Source organism: Poromitra crassiceps, assembly GCF_964638095.1.
Source record: "Poromitra crassiceps genome assembly, chromosome: 9".
Lineage (NCBI taxonomy): Eukaryota > Metazoa > Chordata > Actinopteri > Beryciformes > Melamphaidae > Poromitra > Poromitra crassiceps.
Window position 1 is genome coordinate 36148241 of NC_139630.1, and position 25424 is coordinate 36173664.

Here is a 25424-nt window from a genome sequence, read left to right on the forward strand (position 1 = left end):
GCCTCCACTTGCCCCAGCCTCTGCAGTCCAATCATCATAGCCATTATCTCCTCTTCATACCTCCTGCATGAAATCAGAAGATGCTCCACTCCTTTCCTGATACTCATTACAATGGCCAGTTGGATGCTTTCCTATTGTACAAAGTGTTCCATTCAAATTGCTGTGACCGATTCTCAATCTACTTATAATTTGCTCTTTCCTATTAGCCCCAATATTTCTTACCAATCTCATTTTATTTTGTATTTCATGGAAATGTTTCCCTCTTGTTGCACTATTTTCTGTTCCCAGTTTGTCTATTTCCCTCCAAACTATGCTTTTCCCCTCTGATTTTGAAAGTTTGATGTCAATGTCCACCTGTTCTCTCCTGACCGCCTCCTTTGCTGCCTTGTATGCTTTCTCATTGCCTGAGATTCCTGAGTGTGCTGGTACCCACATGAACGTCATGCTTTTCCCCTGCCTGACTAACCGTGAATACATTCGACCGCTTCAAACACAGCACAGATAGTGGCAGCACTGGGGTAAAAAAAAAATTATTGAACATTTAACAGTTATTTTCAGTAGAAGAAATGGCATTGGAGGCATGGGTTTTCTCAACAGTTTTGCAAAGAAATCAGAAGGTCACGCTTGAGTCACGTGGCACAACTGAACTGAACACAATTCTCCATGTATGAGGAAAAACAAAATGAAAACCTACTGCCATTATAAAATCCAAACCTACATAACTATACAGATGTAATAAGACAAGACATGCAACGTCTTCTTTGTCATTCCACCTTCAAACCGAAAATAAACGCAAGCTCTTCTAAAGAACTCAAGGTGCCGAATCTGCTTACAGAGCAGCAGAAGATCTGTACCCCTCTGCCCTCCCTTCCTCAGCCTTTCTCCATCTTAACCTAGCATTCAATTTTCCCGGCTGCCCACACTGGCTTTACTACATACAACCAGGGATGTGATCCAAACATTACTGAGACAGAAAAGCAGGAGGGGAGTCTCAACTGGAAATGAAAAGGAAAGTGTCTTTAAAAAAAAAGTTCTTGAGAAAAATAAAATCGATTTACATCACATCTCTGACAGTATTAGTATAGGTAGCCAGGTGAAATCTCATCCTATCCCTTCCGAAACCTTCCCATTCGCCCACCTCTCTCCGCCTCTCCACTCCCATCCCATTGTTTTGTGCTCTCAACAACCACTGCGTCCAGATTCTGATCTCAGTCCAGGTGTTCTAGAAGGTCAGGGCTCTAGAACGTTTCAGTCTGTCTCCATGGAGCCGCTGTGCGTCTCCTTGGACACCATGAGCCTCATCAGTTTGCCGTGAAGCTTCTCGATCTTCTTCACATCCTGGGCCTGGTCCGTCTTGTACTGTAAACACTGCACAGAGACAAAGTGACAGAATTAAGTTCATGGGTCTCAAGGTTAAAGGAGGACTTTGCAGATTTTCAACCAGCTTTGTATCATTATAATGTTGAGTAGTATGTGCAAATGGACACTGTCTAACTTCCCTCCATTTAGCCTGCACCAAGAGCTCCTAGTTCATTCGCAGGCATCTCCAAATGTTGTGCTCGAGGGCTGTTGTCGAACTACAGATTTTTTTATTTTGTTTGTATGCGCGCAGCCACAGAGAATCGCATGGACAGCCTTAACGAGTGTTAATGAACCGTACCAGCAGCTTCCAGAGTGTGCCAGAGCCTTCAGCTCTGGCACAACAGACCAATACAAGCAGGCACAATATGCCCTCCGGACCGCTATAAAAATAGCACGGAGAGATTATTGAAGGCAGCTGGAGTCAAAATTGGACACTAACAACCCCTGACACCTGTGGAGAGGGCTCCATGCTGCCACAGACTTCAAAGAGGTGAAACGACAGAACCCCAGCACGTCACCCACCCTACCGGACAAACTCAACGCATTCTACGCTAGGTTCGACCCCTCTGCCAGAGCGCCTCCCCTCCCCCCCCCATCACCCCCCCCTCTCCTCCCCCCCACCACCCCCCCTCCTCTCCTCCCCCCCCTGCCACCTCTCCCCCCCCATCACCCCTCCCCTCCTCTCCTCCCCCCCTGCCACCTCTCCCCCCCATCACCCCCCCTCCTCTCCCCCCCCGACCACCTCCCCTCCCCCCCTCCTCCCCCCCCCCCCATTCCCACCTGACCATCAGCATAGGAGCGCCCCAGGGGTGCGTCTCCAGCCCCTTCTGGTACGACCTCTACACCCACGACTGCGTGGCGACTCAAACTTCGAACACCATCGTGAAGTTTGCAGACGACACAGCGGTCGTGGGGCTGATCTCGGGGGGCGACGAGACGGCCTACAGAGAGGAGGTGGGGGCCCTGGAACAATGGTGCCAGGACAACCACCTCTCTCTGAACGTCTCCAAGACCAAGGAGATCATTGTAGACTACAGGAGGGGGGGGGGGGGGGCACACCCCCCCAATCACCATCAACGGCACAGTGGTGGAAAGGGTGGACAGCTTCAAGTACCTGGGAGTCAACATCCACCAGGACCTGACTTGGGCCGGCCACACCGCCACTGTTGTCAAAAAGGCCCAACAGCGAATACATGGACTCAGGCGCCTGAAGAAATTTGGGCTAAGGCCAGAAATCCTTACGGACTTCTACAGAGGCACCATTGAAAGCCTGCTGACTGGCTGCTTCACCACCTGGTACGGGAACTGTACCACCATGGACCGCAGGGCGCTACGGAGAGTGAGACGCGCGGCCCAGCACGTAACAGGATGTGAGTTGCCAGATCTGCATGAACTGTATAAACAGCGGTGCCTCAGGAGGTCCCTGAAGATCATCAAAGACACAAACCATCCCCACAACAGCCTGTTCTCCCTGCTACCCTCAGGGAGAAGATACAGGGTTCCAAAAGCACGCACAAATCGTTGAAAAACAGTTTCTTCCCGCAGGCCACGAGACTCCTTAACATACACAAATAGTGTAGTAGCCGTACTGTACCGTACTGTAGCTGCTACCATTACGTATGTCTAATGTTTAATTGTATGTTTAATAAGGAATATGCTATTTGCACCCGTATGTCAAATACGCCGAATTTAAAACGCTGAGTTTAATTGTATGTTTAATAAGGAATATGCTATTTGCACCTATGTCAAATACGCCGAATTTAAAATGTTTAAGCACGGCTAAAGTATGCACAGGACATGTGCACCTATGTGCAGTGAATATGCCACTGTCTCTGACTTGTCTTATCACTATACTGCCTTATTGCTTGTTGTGTCTCTTGTTGTTTTTGCACTCATATGCCCTACATTTGTACTATGTTGTAAACGGAGTCCACAGCACAAGAATTTCACACGTGATACTTGTACCATGGAGTGACAATAAAAATCTTGAATCTTGAATCTCTGCAGGCAGATGAACAAGGAGCTCTCTGTGCCGGAGGAACATGGAGGGGAGGTAAACATAATGTTCATCTGCATAACTACCCACATTGTAATGATAAAGCTGGTTGAAAAGTGGCAAAGTCCTCCATCACCTCAGGAATGTAAAGACAGATTGCAAGAGTACCATTTTCTTGCCATTTTCCCCGCATCAAAGTCATTCTCATGGCAGAGATGCATCATGCATGTATGTATGTACGTACAGAAGCCATGCTATAGTTTTCTAAGATTACCTTTCACTCTATTTTGTTATCTTTTGGGAAAGAGGAGAAATTCTGGAATAAAAGAAATATGGACTGTGTGCTGTGCAACAAGACAGAAATAGAGTCCAAGTCAATTTGAACTGGAGCAACAGAGTTCAGTAGTGTGTCCAGTCCACTGTTCGTCACTTTCCAATCAATGGCCACATGTTTAGGTGTTCCAGGGCCCTGTTGATATTATTGGTTATTTACCACGTCAAAAGGTTGCTGTGTAAAGAGTCTATACTATCAGACTCTGGCACTGCATGTACTGCTATATGTGTGTAAAGAGCCTATACTATCAGACTCTGGCACTGCATGTACTGCTATATGACTAAGACATACATTCACCTGACTCAACAGGATTTACAGCACAGCCACCTGAACTCAAAGTCAACAGCACAATAACAAGAAATAAATTCACCTGTATCTCCATTCAGGTTCCAAAATTTACTTTTTTGTCTACCAGTCAAATGGCTTGTGAATTGTTTTTTTTGGATGTTGAGTGAAGCAAATCTACAAACTACTATTTTACAGCATTTGGCTGGCGGCTGGTGCTAATTTTGGACCCTGTCTCAATAACACTGGATTTATAGTGTAGGTACACTCAATTAAAGCCAAATGCACAATAACCTTCTAATTCAGTTCATAAACGTATGGAATGTTTTGTCAAAAATAAAGGTTTGGGGCTCTAAGGGATAATTTCGTCCCGGGCAAGATACACGGTGGCCCTGTGAACAGGCTCTCGGTTATGGGCTTCCTGAGCTCTTGGGGCCCTGGGCCTGGTAGGCCCGTTGGGTAATACATCCCTATATGTTGACTATATTTACCAATAAACACTTGTCACCACCGCTCCCTGCCAGGCATCAACGGAAGGAAAGCGAGTCGGTACACAGTCAGTCCCGCCGTTTGTCTGTGACGCTTTATTATTAGGTTTCTGAACGACAGATTTAATAGGCTATACATGACATACATCTCTGTAGTTAATCTATTCAAGTTATAGGATTTATTCAGTCTTTGAATAAAATGTGTTTCCAATTGTGTTTAGTTGTATCCTTTGTGCTCTTAGATGCGTTTCCCCACCTCTAGCCTACACACGTGTCTTCCCAGAGCCGTCTGCTATTCGTCCGCGATCAGCTAGCTGACAGGCGACCTGTCAATCATAACAGTCTGCTTTATCATTCATTTGACTTGAAATGGGACTATAATTTACTAAATGAATATCATGCTGTATTGAAGAAGACTTGAAACTAGCACTTGAGACCATAAAGTCATTAGGAAAGTGTTTACTGAAGAAATAAATCAGGTGGCCATTTTCCATACCATAAGCCATTTGTGTCTGCGGTCTTCCCTGCAGCTCGGCTGCTGTGTGGCCAATGAGACCAGCATCACTGTCAGATTTATGACATCACTGATGTCACAGTGGGATTTATGACATCACTGATGTCACAGTGGGATTTATGACCACTGATGATGTCAGTGGGATTTATGACATCACTGATGATGTCACAGTGGGACGACAGAGAAACAGATAGAGCCCTAGCTCCCATTTATATATTGATGATGATCAAAAGGAATGAATGAATAATATAATGCAATTGTCTTGTCAATTTTATTTACTTTTTTTTTAAGAAAGGCATGAAACCATACCAAAAACAAAACAAGTATCGAGCACATTTGGTCTCAACCAAAAAATATATTCTAATTTGCAAATCCATCAACATTTTAAGGAAAAAATACCATCACTTGGCTTTAGGAAACTATTACATCTTTACAACTGTTGAAACCTTTTACATGTCGGTACAAAAAGCATCCTCAACCTTAGAAAGAACAAACAAAGTCCTCTAACGGAGGATGGGTCCCCACAAACCTCTCCAGTGTGTCCCCTGTATGTCCCACCATCCCCAAGTCACTGTTCAGTCCCACTGTTGGGCGTGTTAAGCTGTGGTAGGTAGCATGGCACTCTGTTCTGGTGTCCCCATGTCTCCCTGCTCCATGGACCGTAACAGGGGGCTCCCCGGGCCCATGTGGGGGGACCCCGAGTGCGGGTGCTGTGGCAGGTGCTGAGAGGCGGGTGCTGGTTCTGGACCTGCGGCGAGGGACTAGAACAGTGATACACAAGCTTCCCCTACTCAGGAGTCACATTAACAAAAAAAAATCTTTGCAAAAGCCACAATCCAAAAAAGTATCTTTCCTCCCCCTTTTTTTATTTTTAAATGTATGTAGCTCTAGAGCCTTAGGCCGAGTCTCACTGGAGTAGGATGTGGCGGCTGCTGTTGGGGCTGCTGCAAGGGCAGGCAGGGGGACTGAACGGGCACCGGGGGAAGGACCTGATTGCTGAGGGCATTGGCCAGGCCGGGCTGGGCTGGAGAGCCCATCTGCTGCTTCAGGACGGCCTGCTGCTGATGGAGCATTCGTTGGTGGAGCAGGTTCTGGGTGGAGTCCATCCCCAAGCCGGGCGGGCCCATCTGAGCCATGGGCAGGATCTGGCCCATGGGTCCCCCGGCTGCTCCTGCGCCTGCCTGCATGACTAGCTGCTGCTGCTGCATGCGCAGCAGGTACGTGGCTGCTGTTCCTGGGCCTGAGCGGGGAACTGGCCCAGGTGGCCTTGAGGCATCACTCCCTGCTGCTGCTGCTGTTGGGGCTGCTGCGGGGGCATCCCGGGCCTCTGCACTGCTCCTCCTTTGTTGGCCATGGCCTGCAATGTTGGCACGCCTGGCTGCTAAGAAATTGGCCATTATCTGGGGGTTGGATTTGAGGATGTTGAGGACTTGTTGCTGCTGCTGGGGCGAGCTGGGGGATTTTAGGGTGCGGATGAGGTCCCGGAGGACGTTGAGCTCGATAGCATCAGGTCTCCGGCGTGTCTGTGGCTGGGCGCCAGGCTGCTGGGGTACCAGTAACCTCTGGGGCTGGGGCTGCTGCCCTTGGGGCATCATGGCTTGCTGCATGCTTATGAACTGCTGCGGAGACTGGCCATGGGGAAGGCCCGGTTGTTGTGACTGGGCAGCCTGCATGGGTCCACCAGCTCCAGGCCACTGTCCCGGAGCCATGCTGGGCCGCATGACTTGGGGCCCCCGGGGCCCTGGCACCATCTGCATGGGTCCGGTGGCGGCCATGCGCCGCTGCAGCTGCTGCTGGCGGAGCTTGTGCTTGATGTTCCAGCAGTACGGGAGAGGACACTTGTCCCGAAACAGCAGCTGACAGTGCTTTGCGTGGTAACAGCATAAAGCGAAGAGTTGCTTGCATACGGGGCAGCCACCGTTGGTCCTGCGCGTGCAGCCTTTGGTGTGCTGCACCACCCTCTTCATCTGCTGGCAGGACAGCAGAGAGCAGTTGGCGTTGCAGCACTCACAGGCGTGCTGCAGGGACTCGATGCATTGCTGGATAGATAAACGGCGGCTCTCCTGCAGGCTCATGGAGGCCTCTCCGCTCTGGTTGCCGTCGTCGTCCGGGCCGAGGCCCCGCTTGACCATTTGGTGCTCGTGGCCCTTGGTGTTGTAACAATTAATGCACAGGTCAAAGTCCTGAGGGGAGAGAGCCACAGAGAATTATACAGTAGTTAAAATAAGTGCAACACAGTGAGTAATTATAGATTTGACAAAAGTTTCACAAATTCTCTCACGTTGCCAAGAGGTCATACATTTGATCTAGTGATGTCGATCCAGATCCACTCCCCTTTTATCCTTCTAACTGGCATAATTTGTATATTCAATTAATACTAAGCTACTACAACTTAACTGTCCAAGTTTTAACTATGCAACTGTAACCATTTTGGAAGCTGGACGCAAGACAAATCCCTGTGTAAATAAAGAATACAGTGCAAACTTCTCTCACCTCGCAGACGGTGCAGTGATAGGACGTCTCCACATGGTGCTTGCACTCGTTGCAGGTGTAGACGACGCGGTCCCGGCCCTGGTTGTGCTGCTCCACCAGCACCACCCTCGAACCTCTCAAGCCAACCGTCTCCCCTGCTTCCACCGGGACCCCGGGATCCACAGAAACGGACGACCCAGCAGCGTCTCCCGGATCGTGCCCAAACCCTCTACTGACCACTGGTTGTTTTGACATAGTAGAGACAGTCTGGGTTGCGCTGACAGCTGTAGCACACCTGGACCCCGAGTCTCCATCTTTCTTATTCCTCCTCTTGTCTCCAGCCTCTGCCTGAGTGTATTGGTCCTGGTCGTCCATGATGGTGTACCTTTTCACACATTAAGGCTCTGCCAACATGTCACCGACCACAGCTGTTTAGCCTGCAGGAAGAGACTAGGTTAGAGCGGTGGTGCTCAAATTTGGGTTCAAGGACCATTGCGGGTCACAAGTAAAATGAGGAACAAGTTTGTTTCACACTTTATCCAGCTCACTAGATAGATAACGCTATGTGTTTTGCTTATAAAGTCTAAAAAAAAAAAGCTCACTGTTACAGCCCCAAATAGACAAGACATCGTATGCCATTCTTCTTCAACAACTAACACAACTAAAATCTTGGGACCATTCAGATGAGGGTATTGTGAGTCTTTGTGGTAGGTAAGCAGTGTTGCCAGGTGGAAAATGTTGACTTATCGTACCTGAGGGTCAAAATTATTGTTTAAGGCCGTGTGTCCATCTAGCGTCTTTTTCCGACCGCTAAACGCTGGAAGTACGCTGGGGAGCGCACAATATGCAAGGAAGCAGTCTGAAAGTAATGTTAGTTCAGTGCGGTAGCTAGCTTGATAGCTGACAGCTAACATTAGCCTTTCTGTCTCTGTTGCGATAGTTTCTCCATATGATTAGTTGCCAGAAAAGGAGCACATGACACTCTCTGAAAAGTTAAAATATTTTCAGCTGAAGCGCTGGGAGTCCGGCCCGCGCACAAAAACGCCAGAGTGCTCTGAAAATAGACGCTAGGCGCAGCGCACTTTCTCTAGACGTCCGTGTGCCCGCATACGCTCGCTCCTCATTGGAAACAACAGAAAAAAGACTTTGGAGCTGATGAAAAGACGCTAGGTCGACACAGGCCCTAAAATTATCGTACCACTCACCACTCAGCCAGGAACGATTTATGACATCATTCAGTGATGATGACATCACAATTGCTCAAGTGACATCACTGATGACATCACATGCTCGAGTGACATCACTGATGACATCACAATTGCTCAAGTGACATCACTGATGACATCACATGCTTGAGTGACATCACTGATGACATCACATGCTTGAGTGACATCACTGATGACATCACAATTGCTCAAGTGACATCACTGATGACATCACATGCTTGAGTGACATCACTGATGACATCACAATTGCTCGAGTGACATCAGTGACATCACCGATGACATCACAATTAGCTGATTTATGACATCACTGATGATGTCACAGACACAGCCCGCAAAATTGTGACTAACACCGCCCGCCCAATTAGGCAATTTTGATGATGATGATGATGATGATAATCATGATCATGATTTAAATCTCATTTTTTAAATCGCAACACATTCTTTTTACTTTTAAAGTACATTTTACACCAGTAAGTCCACTGAGGTAAATGAACAGCAAAATAATAATACTTCTACTTGAGTAATAGGAATTAAATTCCAGCACTCTACCCAGGGATGTATTAGTGAACGGGCCTACCGGGCCCAGGCCCAGGCCCAGGGGCCCAAGAGCTCAGGGGGCCCATAACCCAGAGCCTCTTCACAGGGCCACCGTGTCTCTTGCCCAGGCCTGGGATGAACTGATCCTTTACACCACTGATATGGTTTTCCAAATAGTTGTCCAAGTCTAGATGAGGATAAAAACCCACCTATCTTGTCTCCATACTCTGTATCTCTCTTCCACTCTTTTCCTCGTTATCTCTCTCATGATTAAAGTCCTACATTCCCACATCGCCCTGCTGTAAATGACCCATGTTTAATACATTTTGAAAGCTGTGGTGCAAAAGAAAAGGTGAGAGGAGCCGAGGAAGGGAGGAGAGGATGGTAGCAAACGCAAGTATGAACGGACGGGGGAGAGTTTCAAGCAGAAGTCTTGAAATTAAAAAGAGGAAGGGTGGATGAGAAGAAGTAGCAAAGAAAGAAGATAGTTTGGTAAATGAGTTGTGACACTTTGGGGCCTCTTCTCCTTCCTCTATCTGCTTCTCATCATCCTCAGGATATTATGACACACACAGCCTGCCTGTGTGCACAGATAGCACATGGACACACACACACACACTCAGTCTCAAGAGTCTCCATATCGTAGTTTCCGTTGGCTAGGTCTCACCCTGGCACACAACCAGGTAGTAAGACAAATCAACCCAGAAAATGTCTGACTGTGCCTTAATGGTCACCTTGTATACAGTAGTGACAAGGCATTACACAGGAAGTTGAATGGTTAAATAAGACCGCTTTATGTAGGAGAGCAGGGCATGTGGTCACACTGTTCACTCATCAGTGTATTTCTCTAGTGCCTTACTACTGAGAAACAATATTTTTCAGGAACACTTTATAATAACTGTACACTACGAAACTACAGTAAATAGGCTACTTAGTTATTCAATACTGATGCGGACATTCCTTTCTTTACTTTGAGTCTCCTTTAGTCCAGCACCAGTTTTTTCAACTGGTGGCGGGATGTGTGGGGATGTTACAGTATTTAGGGCCAACGCTATATTTTTGACAAAATGTTCCAGAAGTTTATGGACAATTAGAGGGTTATTGTGCTTTTGGCTTTAATTGAGTGTGCCTGCGCTGTAAATCCTGTGTTGGATACAGGTGAGTTTATTCCTTGTTATTGTGCTGTTGGCTTTGAGTGTTCAGGTGGCTGTGCTGTAAATCCTGTTGATATGCAGGTGAGTGTGTGTCTTAGTTATTATTCTGGCCTTAATTGTGCGTATGTGCGCTGTGAGGGGGGGGGGGCTTTTTGCATCCAGGCCCAGGGGCCCATCATGTCATAATCCGTCTATGACTCTACCACGGAACTAAAATTAGCTACTTTGTCCTAGGACCTAGGGGACACAAATGCATGATTGGCTGCAAAGACATTTGTGTGAAGAGTAAAGACGTAGCGTCCAAAACACGGACACAATATTCTATCAAAATTCTGTTTCAACTGCTGCTACAAAATCATGTGCTGTTTCCACCCGGTTTGATGGCTGAAACCACAAGTCAAACTTCTTATTAGCCCCGCCAAAAGCTGCAAGCTACCCTGGCTAGCGCCCGGCTAGCGGGGTAAGAGCTACCCTAGCCTACGAGCTACCACATATAAGCTGTCCGGGTTTGGCGTTAGGTTCCGTTAAACAGACAGACATAGGATCCATATTAGTAGTTATATTGATTACACATCTATCATGCTCAGTCACGTGGGAAATTATCACCCCCAAAAAGCACGTTTAAAGTCACCACTTGATTTACCCTAAACTGCATCACAATACACATTTGTTTTGTAAAATAAACACAACATGGCGACTTGTTTAGACTGCTTATTACCTTATTCATATGACAACCCGTCACCAGACAGCTGGCATGAACTTTTACGAAGACAGAATTATAGTGTAACGGGTTGGGTTTGTGTGCTGCTGTTGTGTGTTGTACTGTTCTGTGCCTGGGGAGTTACGGGGGGTCTGTGAAGGCGACATTTAGCCAGTGGGGGGGGGGGTGAGAGAGGGATTCACCTGTGATTGGCTGGGGGGAGGGGAGCTGTGAGAGCGGGGGACAGCTCGGGGAGTTGGTGTGTGGAACCTGAGAGGGAAGGCTGTGTGGGTGTGAAGAGCGGAGAAGCTAGGAGAGTTAGCGGGGTTTTGGTGTGTGTTGTGAGGTTGTTTTGGCGTGGGCTACGGCTGACAGTAGCCCCGGACCTGTGTTCAAAGAATAAAGTGCGGTGACTAGATCCTGACTCTCGCCTGCTTCCTGACAATGCTACAATACCAAGTATTCACACGAGTGCGCAGTTATTTCCCTCTTTGTCCCGCTCCTGCAGGAGGCACCTTCAGGCTCACCGTACGGCTAGCTTGACACGCTGCGCTAATGTTAGCTGGATAACAGGAACAAACATGCAAAGTGGGGACACATAAAGATACTTTCATTCCGTCTCGCCGGTTAGATTAGCTTTCATCACTGTTCATTTAAAAGTCGTGTTTTGTTTTTCGAAGTAGCGTTACTCACGTTCGACCGCTTCTTTTTCTTCTGTGGTGGTGTTTTCTTCTTCCTCTCCTTTTGAGTTTTATCGCGGTTGGCGAACAGTTTATCGTGCATTACCGCCACCTACTGAATTTTAGTCGTTTTCACAATGCAGTTATTTACTGGTGGCGTTTTACGGTAGTTGGCATCCTTTAAGTTGCATTACCGCCTCCTGCTGGATTTATCCATCTACTGTTTCCCTACTATATTACAGTCTTGTGATTATTCCAGTTTATCTTGAGAAACTGACCAAGTTCTTCCCCTCCACTGATCCACACATCACATTAAATCTTTCACCCTGGCCTCCACTTGCCCCAGCCTCTGCAGTCCAATCATCATAGCCATTATCTCCTCTTCATACCTCCTGCATGAAATCAGAAGATGCTCCACTCCTTTCCTGATACTCATTACAATGGCCAGTTGGATGCTTTCCTATTGTACAAAGTGTTCCATTCAAATTACTGTGACAGATTCTCAATCTTATAATTTGCTCTTTCCTATTAGCCCCAATATTTCTTACCAATCTCATTTTATTTTGTATTTCATGGAAATGTTTCCCTCTTGTTGCACTATTTTCTGTTCCCAGTTTGTCTATTTCCCTCCAAACTATGCTTTTCCCCTCTGATTTTGAAAGTTTGATGTCAATGTCCACCTGTTCTCTCCTGACCGCCTCCTTTGCTGCCTTGTATGCTTTCTCATTGCCTGAGATTCCTGAGTGTGCTGGTACCCGCATGAACGTCATGCTTTTCCCCTGCCTGACTGACCGTGAATACATTCGACCGCTTCAAACACAGCACAGATAGTGGCAGCACTGGGGTAAATAAAAATTTATTGAACATTTAACAGTTATTTTCAGTAGAAGAAATGGCATTGGAGGCATGGGTTTTCTCAACAGTTTTGCAAAGAAATCAGAAGGTCACACTTGAGTCACGTGGCACAACTGAACTGAACACAATTCTCCATGTATGAGGAAAAACAAAATGAAAACCTACTGCCATTATAAAATCCAAACCTACATAACTATACAGATGTAATAAGACAAGACATGCAACGTCTTCTTTGTCATTCCACCTTCAAACCGAAAATAAACGCAAGCTCTTCTAAAGAACTCAAGGTGCCGAATCTGCTTACAGAGCAGCAGAAGATCTGTACCCCTCTGCCCTCCCTTCCTCATCCTTTCTCCATCTTAACCTAGCATTAAATTTTCCCGGCTGCCCACAATGGCTTTACTACATACAACCAGGGATGTGATCCAAACATTACTGAGACAGAAAAGCAGGAGGGGAGTCTCAACTGGAAATGAAAAGGAAAGTGTCTTTAAAAAAAAAGTTCTTGAGAAAAATAAAATCGATTTACATCACATCTCTGACAGTATTAGTATAGGTAGCCAGGTGAAATCTCATCCTATCCCTTCCGAAACCTTCCCATTCGCCCACCTCTCTCCGCCTCTCCACTCCCATCCCATTGTTTTGTGCTCTCAACAACCACTGCGTCCAGATTCTGATCTCAGTCCAGGTGTTCTAGAAGGTCAGGGCTCTAGAACGTTTCAGTCTGTCTCCATGGAGCCGCTGTGCGTCTCCTTGGACACCATGAGCCTCATCAGTTTGCCGTGGAGCTTCTCGATCTTCTTCACATCCTGGGCCTGGTCCGTCTTGTACTGTAAACACTGCACAGAGACAAAGTGACAGAATTAAGTTCATGGCTCTCAAGGTTAAAGGAGGACTTTGCAGATTGCAGTGCCTGTGTGCACAGATAGCACATGGACACACACACACACACTCAGTCTCAAGAGTCTCCATATCGTAGTTTCCGTTGGCTAGGTCTCACCCTGGCACACAACCAGGTAGTAAGACAAATCAACCCAGAAAATGTCTGTGCCTTAATGGTCACCTTGTATACAGTAGTGACAAGGTATTACACAGGAATTTGAATGGTTAAATAAGATGTTTTATGTAGGAGAGCAGGGCATGTGGTCACACTGTTCACTCGTCATCAGTGTATTTCTCTAGTGCCTTACTACTGAGAAACAATATTTTTCAGGAACACTTTATAATAACTGTACACTAGTATGAAACTACAGTAAATAGGCTACTTAGTTATTCAATACTGATGCGGACATTCCTTTCTTTACTTTGAGTCTCTTTTAGTCCAGCACCAGTTTTTTCAACTGGTGGCAGGATGTGTGGGGATGTTACAGTATTTAGGGCCAACGCTATATTTTTGACAAAATGTTCCAGAAGTTTATGGACAATTAGAGGGTTATTGTACTTTTGGCTTTAATTGAGTGTGCCTGCGCTGTAAATCCTGTGTTAGATACAGATGAGTTTATTCCGTGTTATTGTGCTGTTGGCTTTGAGTGTTCAGGTGGCTGTGCTGTAAATCCTGTTGAGATGCAGGTGAGTGTATTATTCTGGCCTTAATCGTGCGTATGTGCACTGTGAGGGGGGCCCTTTATGCATCCAGGCCCAGGGGCCCGTCATGTCATAATCCGTCTATGGATGAGATGTGTAAACTGAAGCAGGCTCTGGCTCAGGAGGAATACTGATCCGATATTGGGCTAATACAGAGTAAATCTAGATGTTTCTCAGTATAATAACTGATCCAAGAGCCTCAGTCAGCCACATATGTCAGAAAGAAGAGCAAGGCAGACTGATTTTCTCTTTTTATCACAGAAGAATTAGAGGCTGAGCTCTCTCCGATAGGGTGAAAATCTCAAAATGTCACCTGTATCGGTTGATTCTAAGAGTTCAGTAACGTTACTCAAAACTGGCAACTTATGTGTGACTCTTTCAAATGAGGATTAAAACAAAAACTCCTCGTGTAACTTACCACGGCATCGTCGGTTACTTTAATGCAGAGGTTTCCATCGCAGTGTCTGTACTTGAGAACAACTCTGACCTGCAAAAACGCACACACAAAGACTTCAACTTCTGAATGAAACTACTCATAATCTGATCTCTCTTGCTACATGCTACAACAGTGCTGTATTGGCTAACAAGCTAGCCAGCTACCAGGCTAATCTACATGAGAAAAATGTGTTTTCACCTTCATGGGATCTGTCAAATACAGTTTTTCCACTGCACGGGAGAACTCCTCCCATGTCTGATAGTAAGGCATTATGATAACGAAACAGATATATTATATTATTACACTAAACAAGCTGTTTCATCTGCCTGTCTTCGGAACACCACATCAGCAGCAGCGTGAGCTCGACCAATCAGCGTGAACATCCGGGTCACATTTTCTTCTTCTTTCTCTGGGGTTTTGTGGCGGTTGGCATGCTTAAATTTGCATTACCGCCACCTACTGGGGGGGTTGTCACATTGGCTTCCGCAATTTTCTAATGCTTCCGCCATACAGTCTGTTTTAAGAGACTACTATCAACAAGGATCAACAGAAAAGGTAAGGATCTGGTGTGCCTGTGCCAATCAAAAAAGTTAAAATGCACAGTAATGACTGCCTCAGCGGCGGAACAGGAAATGATACTGTCCAGCACAGTGATGATATCTTACATATCGCCCTCTAGTGGTTACGCAACTGACTGAAAGGAAGCCATCCACTTATTCCTGTCTTTGATGATATATTAAATGAATAATCTTCAACCCTACTCTTCTAATCATACATTTTCCCAATAGGGTGCGTCAAACCCCATCCTAGAGATTAGGTTTCTTTGCTCAGAGGCTTAGGCTACTGTGGCTGATCATTGTTTATATCAAAACATCAACACAAAACAATCAAAGAACATGATGCAATTAGAGTTACCAATTACAAGAAGACAACAAAGTCACAACAAACCTATTAGCACATAGGCTACAGCACTTCAAACTGGGAAAGACAATACACTGAAATCACATAACATTGAATACAACACAAACATTGAGCACTAAAAGCCCAATAGCTACACACACAAAAAGAACAATGGCAGGAGTTGAATGAATTAATGAATTTATTTGACCCGTCTAGCACAGAAGGTCATCAGCTCCAAGGAGGCTAAAACAAAGCATAGCCTACACATGAACATTAATTAAAAACTGTCAATGAGAACACAACTAACACAAGAAAGCCTATAGCTTATTTCCATTCCGGTCCTTTGGTGTTTATGAGATCATGTAGAAAAGGGGAGAAGAGAAAATAAAACAAAAGTAGACACCCACTGCTCCAACATGTTGTGCTGGTGTACCCCTGTCTGTCTGTCTGTCTGTCTGTCTGTCTGTCTGTCTGTCTGTCTGTCTGTCTGTCTGTCTGTCTGTCTGTCTGTCTGTCTGTCTGTCTGTGTGCTTCTGTCTCTAGGATATTTCTCACTTTTGACACAACTGACTGAAAAGTCAGATAGCCTAATGATAACAGCTTTACAGGCTAGATTCTCTATATTTTATATATATTGAATGATTAACCCTACATTGGTATTTACTAGTGTTTTGGGGATTAGCAGGAGTGCTATTTCATGGTTTGGACAGTAGATGGCAGACAGAGTTCAGATATTTTTACAGTCAGCCATCCAAAGGCATGCACTGTTCAATTATCAGACCCCATAAACAATAATTGTAAGTTTTACACTGAAGTGTATGGGATTTACAGGACATATTCTGATAGCTGATTCCAAAAACTAGCTCGTGAGTCAGAGAGTAGCCTACATGCAGCACTGTCTACATGTTAAATTCTAGTGGGTTTATTGGAGATTCACAGGGTCTCGTCTCCCACTTACTGGTTGTGCGTCAGATGTGACAGCATCGCTGGTGAGGTCATGATGGCTCCCCATCACTCAGTCAGCAAGTTGGTTTGTTTCAAATTTGGAATCAAGGACTCCAAATTCAATGAGTCAAGGAGTGAGTAAAGGATAGGTGAAGGGAATTTGTCAAAGGTCTAAAATGCCATGATACAGTCTCAGTGAAACTGTATTTTGAGGGCATCTTGCTGACTTAATGTGATGTATTTCTTAATGAAAGAGGATATTGGAGTGGGACATAAGGCGATCATTCAAAAGTGTAACCAATGGGAGAGAAACCATTTTATTGGATGGGAGGGGTAGAGGTGCGGTATCGTTATGTCTGTGATGGTTTTATTTGTTGGTGCATGGTGTGATCGTTTGAAAGAAGCAGCGATCTCCCTCAACAACCTAACAGACCTGCACTGAAATTGCTTTAATGGCTATAGAGCTCAACAGGCATAGTGATTCAAGATTCAAGATTCAAGATTCAAGATTCAAGATTTTTATTGTCACTCCATGGTACAAGTATCACGTGTGAAATTCTTGTGCTGTGGACTCCGTTTACGACATAGTACAAATAGGCAACAAGCAATGAGCAATAGGCAATAAGAAATAGGCATCAATAAGCAATACTAAGCAGCAATAGGCAATGAGGCAGAATAGCGATAAGACAAGTCAGTGGCGTATTCATTGCACATAGGTGCACATGTCATGTGCATACGTTAGACGTGTTCGGACATTTTAATTCGACGTATTTGACATACAGTGCAAATAGCATGTACCTTATTAAACATACAATTAAACATTAGGCATTGTGCATACGTTAGACGTGTTCAGACATTTTAAATTCGACGTAATTGACATACAGGTGCAAATAGCATGTACCTTGTTAGACATACAATTAAACATTAGGCATACATAATGGTAGCAGCTGCAGTACGGTACGGTACGACTACTACACTATTTGTGTATGTTAAGGAGTCTCGTGGCCTGCGGGAAGAAACTGTTCCTCAAGCGATTTGTGCGTGCTTTTGGAACCCTGTATCTCCTCCCTGAGGGTAGCAGGGAGAACAGGCTGTTGTGGGGATGGTTTGTGTCTTTGATGATCTTCAGGGACCTCCTGAGGCACCGCTGGTTATACAGTTCGTGCAGTTCTGGCAACTCGTCTCCTGTTACGTGCTGGGCCGCGCGCCTTACCCTCCGTAGCGCCCTGCGGTCCATGGTGGTACAGTTCCCGTACCAGGCGGTGAAGCAGCCAGTCAGCAGGCTTTCAATGGTGCCTCTGTAGAAGTCCCTGAGGATTTCTTTCCTTAGCCCAAACTTCTTCAGGCACCTGAGTCCGTGTATTCGCTGTTGGGCCTTTTTGACAACAGTGGCGGTGTGGCCGGCCTAGGTCAGGTCCTGGTGGATGTTGACTCCCAGGTACTTGAAGCTGTCCACCCTTTCCACCACTGTGCCGTTGATGGTGATTGGGGGGTGTGTGCCCCCAATCAGGTGTGATGTCACCTCTGGTTCCGGAAGAGTATTGCCCCATTTGTTTTTCTCAATTCACTTTTTGAAAATTTCTTCTCTGAAGAGTTTTAAGCCAAGCCAATATGTCGATATTACACTTTAGAATTGTCTGTAGTGTAGTAGCCTAGTTCTTCATGACATTGAATAAAAAAATAAACAATGATTTTATACAGATGTGGCTTATACAGCAGGCATGTCCAAAGTCCGGCCCAGGGGGCCAATTGCGGCCCGCAGACCGATTTTAAGTGGCCCTCGGCTTGTCTCTTAAAATATACTGTGTGGCCCTCCACACAGTATTGGCTAATCAAGCAAGTTCAATTAGAATTTTTTCCGTCCACCTATTTACCTATTTTCACATGATCTAATCTGGCCCCCATTCAAATACCGTAAGTTTGGACACCCCTGTTCTACAGGAACATATACCATTGTTTCACAACTAGCTTGCCTGTGGTAAGTCTACCTTGGGTGGTTACAACATTATGGCTAATAATCAAAATCTGATGGTAGAACGGGGGAAATGCTCTTCCGGAACTGAGGTGTCACATATTTGTTGAACTCTATTATGTCTGTGACATCAGCTTGCCCTTTCCATAGAAAGGAACTCCTCCATCAAAGTGCGGCAACATTAGATAAAGGCAGGAGAACCCAATTATGACCTTTGCCTCCACCTTTTTATTGATCAGAAAAGCCTTTCATAATCCTCTTTCAGAACATCAGACACCTGGCAGGGGCGGCTGGGCCTCTTTAAAGGATAAGTTCACCCAAAAAGGAAAAAAGTTCACCTCAACAAAACAAAAAAGTCCACAAAACAGTCCTGGACTTTCACAGCAAAACACCGTTGCAGCCTGCAGCATTCTCCTAAACAATTGAAGTGGATGGTGGCCAACTTTCAAACGTAAAAAATAACAAACAAACATGCATTCAAACAAACAAACAAAGAAAAAATGCTTCCATACTTCTCGTCTCACGTAATCTGTCTGTCAAAGACCCTATTTTTAGCTCAAATCTTTACGTTGCTCCAAGAGGTGGAGCTACTGTTAGCCTGCTACAGTGAACATTTCAACTAAAACGAGAGCTTTTCCTTTGGTCTAGTTTCCACTAAAATGGTCAAAAAGGGCTATATAGGCCAGGACTTGCTTGTTATTCATGCCAATTCACCCACTCAACATTACAATTCTTTTTGCATCTCACTGCAGATAGAGCTGATAGCCTATGGAATAGTTTCCCTGTAAGCTTAATAAAGAAATTGTGCTTTTCATTTATAGCTGATAACATTTTGACTCGGCTTTGGCTCTGATAAAGCCTCTCTCGGCCTCTCTATGAATACCAAAGTGGCTTGCAGTAGTATGGCTTCAATTGTTGCTATATGCCATTATAGTAATGGTGACGTCTAATGTTACACAGACACATGACACACACACACACACACACACACACACACACACACACGCGCGCGCACACACACACACACACACACACACACACACACACACACACACACACACACACACACACACAGAGGCCGGTGCCATGAACCCTCGCTGCCTGTCTGTGTGCCTGTCTGTGTGCCTGTCACGGCCTTGGTGACATCAGAGTGGCATTTTTGTTTCTTGCTGACATGTAGATTACAGCCTGAAGGATGACCCGAATGGCCAGAGCTGTCTTCTTCCTGACTCTCTCTCACACACACACACACACACACACACACACACACACACACACACACACACACACACACACACACACACACACACACACACACACACACACACACACACACACACACACACACACACACATGCTAGTAAATCACACGGCCGGTGGTGGGAGCCACCTGTGGCAGGACATCATCTCCTGTGTGTGAGTGGTCTGACGCCGGCTCTTGTCTGTAGAGAAAGTCTGCACACTTCTTTTCTTACTCCTAACTTCAAATTGTTAATGTAAAAATAGACCCAATGTCTTATTATGCTAATTAGCTTTCATGACCCTTTGTGCTTGTTCAGACTGTTTAAAGCGTATTGCATGGGTGGGTATCAAATTCCAATGGTGATGAAGCAGTTTTTATTTACCCCTGAAAAACTGGCTTTTTGGAAATATGACAATGTTATGATGTCAGTGTATTTCTATTTGGGTTTTCCTAAATACCCCTTCCATTGACAGCATCACCCCATTCAAATTTCCAATCTCCTTTTCACAACGGCGTATGTCAAGAAGCGCTGTATGATTAGGCCTCTTTCTGCAGCAGTTACTCCAGGGGAATGTGAGAAGGTTGTGTTGTGCAGCGGGGGAATCAGGCCAGTGATGCACGCTCACAGCCTCACACACTTGGCAGGGATCATTTTGTCACCTGGCTACACGGCTGTTTGCTCTTGGCTGAGCTGCCTCAAACGCTTGTGTGAAAACTGTCTTGACTTCATAAGTGGGTCATGAAACTTTTCCAGCCGAGAATGCTAATGAAAAATGGATTTGCTCACCCTGGAGGCCCCCCTCGTTCATCTTAATGTAGAGACCCACTGTTGGCCTGTAACCCTGCTCTCTCTATGCTCTCATGTGTTTTGGCAACTGTCTTTGCAGACCATCTGTGATTATTATGGTAAAATTTAAATATTGGAGGTAGGGAGCGAACATGATGAGTGATACTGTATAATGCTTTTGCAAAGTTGCTGGGGTTTGGCAGAGAGTGCCTGTTAATTAGGCTACTATAATTGCAGATTGCAAATTGTCTGCAAATATGCTCATAAGTAGCCATGGTATTTTTTTAATCTGCTATTTTAGCCTATCACACTGTATATGTATTTGAATTTATATGCCTAGTTTATAATCTTGCTGTAGGCTAATATTATAGGCTATAGCATACTATATTATTCTAAAATGTAGCCTAGCTATTCTTGATAACTTATTTTATTTTCAAAATGAAAGCTTAACTGATAAAACCGTGGCACACCGAATTTACTTCTTTTAACTGGTTTGACAAGTCTACCCAGCCTGGTACAAAACCCCTCCCCTCGAGCATTACCAGTTTGACTCGGCAGGTCGATGACAGCGACCGGCTCAGGCTCATTCACAGGTAACGGTAAGGGTGCATCACAAATGTCCTTCTCCGGGACCGTCACCCCTCCAGTGAGAGATTCAACAGTGGTTGTGCCTGACGACTGATCACTATCTTGGTACACAATCACTGAGGACTAATCATCCGACCTCCATGTCCAGTCCACATCCATGCTCTTCACAAGTAGGTGTGTTGGGTATGATCCCGCGATCCTCAAAGCCCTGTCTCTGGTCACTTTCCACATTTCCCACATGCTCCCCTGCTGGTTCTGATATATTTGTCTCATCCATTTTGTTGTCGTCAGGATCACCTGCACGGGAGTTGGGAATGTGAGCAGTTCTAACATCACTCCACTCGTCCTGGTTTGATTCCTGTGTCATCTCTTGACTTGGAACAGTGCTGGGCGAGGGCGCCTCAGTCTCAAGCTCATCCCTAGCCTGGGTAAACCCAGCCCCCAGTGACCTGCTCTCAGGCTTACCCTGCTTACAGTCACAAGGTAGTGAGGGGTCTGAGAGCAGGTCACGTGGCGGCTGGGTTTACCCAGGCTAGCTCATCCCATGATGGCAGGGGTCGCCGGCTCAAAACCCACCTACATGCAATCACTTTGAGTGATCAGACAAGGAGGTCATTCCCCGAGGTCTAAGATGGCAGAAGGAACCCATGCAGGGCAAAAAAAGAAAATACTTCTCAGAACGCTGTTGTGCCATCCTGAATAAATGTTCTTTTGACCTCATGACTCGGACTTGTGGACCAACTTAAAAAAGACTTGGATGAATTGGACAAATCAATTGATGAGAAAAAACTGTCTTTATCTTAAACAATCAGAAATGAAGAAGAATTCAAAGACCATCTCAAAGCTAAGTAAGACATGCAGGAGAAACTCACCAAAGAAATAAAAGAACTGAAAATCAAAAAATTCAAGACAAAAAAGATGCAAGTGAAGGCAGCATCTACCACTGGAGGAACATCGAACTGAGCCACAGAAGAAGACAACATGCAAGACGACATCAACCGGACCAGTTCTCCTCTGACCAGCTCTCATCAGCCTCAAGTTCCAGTTTTTTATCCATGCAGACCACACACGGACCAAACAGAGGAAGAGGCAGAGGCAGAGGAAGGGCAGTACAAGACGGGGGAGGAAGAGAAAGACCTTGGACCCGCTCCAGGGTCCAACAAGGGAATTGACTGGAGATTCTCTATCCTAGTCTGAGCAGATGCCCTCCTCTCTCACCACAAGAAGAGAGGCATCTTACCACATAGTCATTACGCCAAATAATCAGTTGCCATGCTGCCATGCCATAGAATTGGTTGCCATGCCATTTGTGAATAAAGCTCGCTCATTAAATTCTACCCACTGGTCTCTCATGATTGAAATGTTGGTCTCACTCTCGTCTCGACCTAGTTTCAAGATGAGAACCAGTCATGTTACCTCATATCAGAATAGGCATCAGCGCTCAACATAAGTCAAGTGTCATCCAAGTGTGACGTCCGTTATGACGTGTGTCTCCTGACTCATCACCCCATCCTCAACAGCCAATCAGCCCCTGTCAATATGACGTTGGTAATGACATCACTGCCGAGGCTATGACGTGGCAGTACATATAGCCATGGTCAACGTGTCCTCATCCTCTTTCCCTGATCCTTCACCTCATGGTCGCTGTACCTGGGCTGATCGTATCCCATCCTCTGAAGCTGCGTTTCGCCCCACCCACCTCCCCAGTCCACCACCAACGTCTTGACTCCTGAAGAATTCCCTACGGGGGGGGGGGGGATTCTCTATCCTAGTCTGAGCAGATGCCCTCCTCTCTCACCACAAGAAGAGAGGCATCTTACCACGGAGTCATTACGCCATGTCATTGTGTTGACATTGTTGCTTGCTCTGTTCTACGGGGGTCTTGCATTGCTTTTCCAGTCCGGTAGACCCTGAAATGTTGCTGCAAGTTGCCTGTCTGAGGCTTTCCATGGTGCTCATGGAAGGACGGGGATATTACCCAGAACAGAGACATTCCGCCAAATGTAAATCCAAAAATCTTAATAAAAATTCAACTGGTGATTTTCTTTCGTGTGGGGAAGTAGCACCCTGTGGCAGACACAGACAATTTTATAAGGGGGGTGGGAATTGGTAAGAAAGTTTTGTTTTACTTCATTGATTTTTGCGATAGCATTGCCTGCTTTGTAGTTAAAAGCATTCAATTTAAATATGTTAGTGATTTGTTTATGTAGATATCTTTCATGCATTGTTTTTAGCTCTTAGCTGTACGGTAAGCTAGTTCATGGGTATAAGAGTCTGGGTTAGTTGCAACAACATCTCAACACACACTAATGTTCAATTGTTGAAGCTGGTGCACATTTGCACAATTTGTTCAGTTTTAATATTATGTGCGTAGTGCGTATACACCGGGGGGGAACGGCTTCACAATTATTCACGAAAGTTGAAACATTTCAACTCGAGCGAACAGGCAATGAGGCAAAAATCCCATACGGATATGTAGTGGTGTAGTGGTCTCTCCACTCAGGTAACTAGGCTTACAGTGTTGTAACCAACTGTTATCCACCAAGAAATAAAATACACCTTGTTACAGTGTAAGGTTCCTTCACAGTTGGAGTCGACATGGCTGCCCGGCTCAACAGAGACAGCATCATCACCATGACAACCACAGGAGCCATCAGCACACTGTAAAAAGACAGTAAATAGAGAGGCAAAGTCACACCCTCTTCCGGTTTTGGCATATGCACCAAGGTATTTCATCTGCCATTCATTTCTTCTTGCTCATTAAAGACCATAGAACATTTCACTTGGACCAAAACTTAAACAAGGCCAGGTCGAAACCTGGCATAGCCCCGGTGCATGCTATCGTCACGCATTTTTTCCAAAGGTGGGTTGTATCATTTTAGATAGTTATTGTCATGCTAATGCCTGTGCAAGTGGTCATTTTTCTGATCAGTTTGTTTTTAAGTACTTATTTGACATATAAAAAGGGATGATTGACAGCTGTGGCAGCCAGTCTCAAGCCATCATCTACAGGGTTACATGCTGCCACTCCGACGTGCTGCCACTCCGACGTTCTGCCACTCCGAAATATCGGCACTCAGAAAGGGGGTCTATATTCCCCGTTTTTCACTAACCTCTCCCAGCCCCCACGCCAAATCTAACCTCCCCCCATGCCTAAACCTAACCTCCCCCAGACCCTAACCCAAAACCTAACCTCTCCCACCCCCACGCCTAAACCTAAGGTCGGCATTGCGGCTTCTAAGGTGAACGACCGCCAGTCCGAATAATGGAAGTTAACGTTCGGAGTGGCAGCATGTCGGAAAGGCAGAGGAACCCCCATCTACAGGCTACAGGCTCTTCACCTTATAGATCTGTTTTAGATAGAGAAGACACTGCTTGGTAAAACAAAAGGAAGACACTGCTTGATCTGTCTACCAGACTGTATATCGATGGACCGCAATAAAAAGGACATTGTTTTGAGAAAGCTGCGCGAAGTTGGTTGGGGACTTAAGTAAGTTCAGAAAATAATGTGTTTTATTAGTTACTCCAGCTACGTTATCGTTTATTTTAATACACAATGGTTTTAATGGAAGCAGACTAGCATTAACCGCTTGTCTGTTTTGCCGGTTTTTGTCGGCTTCATATTACTCAAACCTAACAACCGATAACGATAGCTGGAATAACACAATAATAGACACATATTTTCAGAACTTACCAGGTTTTCCAACTACCTGCATATGCCAGGAAATGTGTTTTATAATGTTAACTCCCGGGTCTAACCATAACATGGGGCCTACAAGTGTACACAACAACCAGCCAATAGCTAATCGCTAACGCGTTAGCGTTAGCTTACAGACACTGGAGGTTTTATTTTTGGTATTAAAGCAATAAACGTTTTTATATAGATATCTCAGGGAAGTGCTTTGACTGTGGGGATGTTCGTTCAATCTTCACAAGCTCCTCTCTTAGCTGGATATACAGAGAAGAGACCAGGCAGGCTGGCTAACATTGTGTAAAACAGAAGGAACACACTGCTTTATCTGTCTACCAGACTGTATATCGATGGACCGCGTTAGCTAGCTAATTAGCCATGTTAGCTGCCTCAGTAGGTAACGTTAGCCTATAGAGAGTATTTATCTGACGTTTATGTTAGCTACTCCTCAAACCTGCGGGTGGAAATGGTTTATGCGATGCGATGTTTGTTGAAGCAAGACAACGTTTTAATGTACCTTGAATTTGACAAATTACGACGGGTCATGCTCACGCAGATCTAAGCCCTGGCCATCCTAGGCTCAACGCGAGACTCATCAGTCATTCGGATGAGTCTTGCGTTGAGGCTATGGCCATCTGTATTTTTACAAACGCCGAAATATTCCCATACAGCCAA

The 25424-nt window shown here is 45.5% G+C and overlaps 2 protein-coding genes across 3 annotated transcripts; both read right to left on the bottom strand.

Moving 5' to 3' along the window:
* Positions 1-5371: 5371 nt before the first annotated feature.
* LOC310782456 (histone lysine acetyltransferase CREBBP-like) lies at positions 5372-13331 on the bottom strand. Of its 2 annotated transcripts, none has more exons than XM_083643128.1 (3): positions 13213-13331; positions 7473-7888; positions 5372-7162 (listed from the first exon to the last, which is right to left on the bottom strand). In XM_083643128.1, the coding sequence occupies exons 2-3, from the start codon at positions 7824-7826 to the stop codon at positions 5867-5869; spliced, it is 1650 nt and encodes a 549-aa protein (XP_083499254.1). In that variant the 5' UTR covers positions 7827-7888; positions 13213-13331; the 3' UTR covers positions 5372-5866. The 2 variants fall into 2 exon arrangements, with proteins under 2 accessions (XP_083499254.1, XP_083499255.1); XM_083643129.1 differs by lacking the exon at positions 13213-13331 and adding an exon at positions 11762-11793.
* srp9 (signal recognition particle 9) lies at positions 12596-14979 on the bottom strand. The gene is made up of 3 exons (XM_083643130.1): positions 14822-14979; positions 14606-14674; positions 12596-13442 (listed from the first exon to the last, which is right to left on the bottom strand). The coding sequence occupies exons 1-3, from the start codon at positions 14891-14893 to the stop codon at positions 13323-13325; spliced, it is 261 nt and encodes an 86-aa protein (XP_083499256.1). The 5' UTR covers positions 14894-14979; the 3' UTR covers positions 12596-13322.
* Between the last annotated feature and the right edge of the window lie 10445 nt (positions 14980-25424).

Bases quoted from the DNA above. Each gene is read 5' to 3' on its own strand.
- LOC310782456 (XM_083643128.1), bottom strand. From the start codon at position 7,826: ATGGACGACCAGGACCAATACACTCAGGCAGAGGCTGGAGACAAGAGG. The intron at 7,163-7,472 runs GTGAGAGAAGTT...CTCTCCCCTCAG, and splicing joins ATCACTGCACCGTCTGCGAG to GACTTTGACCTGTGCATTAA.
- srp9 (XM_083643130.1), bottom strand. From the start codon at position 14,893: ATGCCTTACTATCAGACATGGGAGGAGTTCTCCCGTGCAGTGGAAAAA. The intron at 14,675-14,821 runs GTGAAAACACAT...GCGTTTTTGCAG, and splicing joins ATTTGACAGATCCCATGAAG to GTCAGAGTTGTTCTCAAGTA. The intron at 13,443-14,605 runs GTAAGTTACACG...GTCTCTGTGCAG, and splicing joins AAGTAACCGACGATGCCGTG to TGTTTACAGTACAAGACGGA.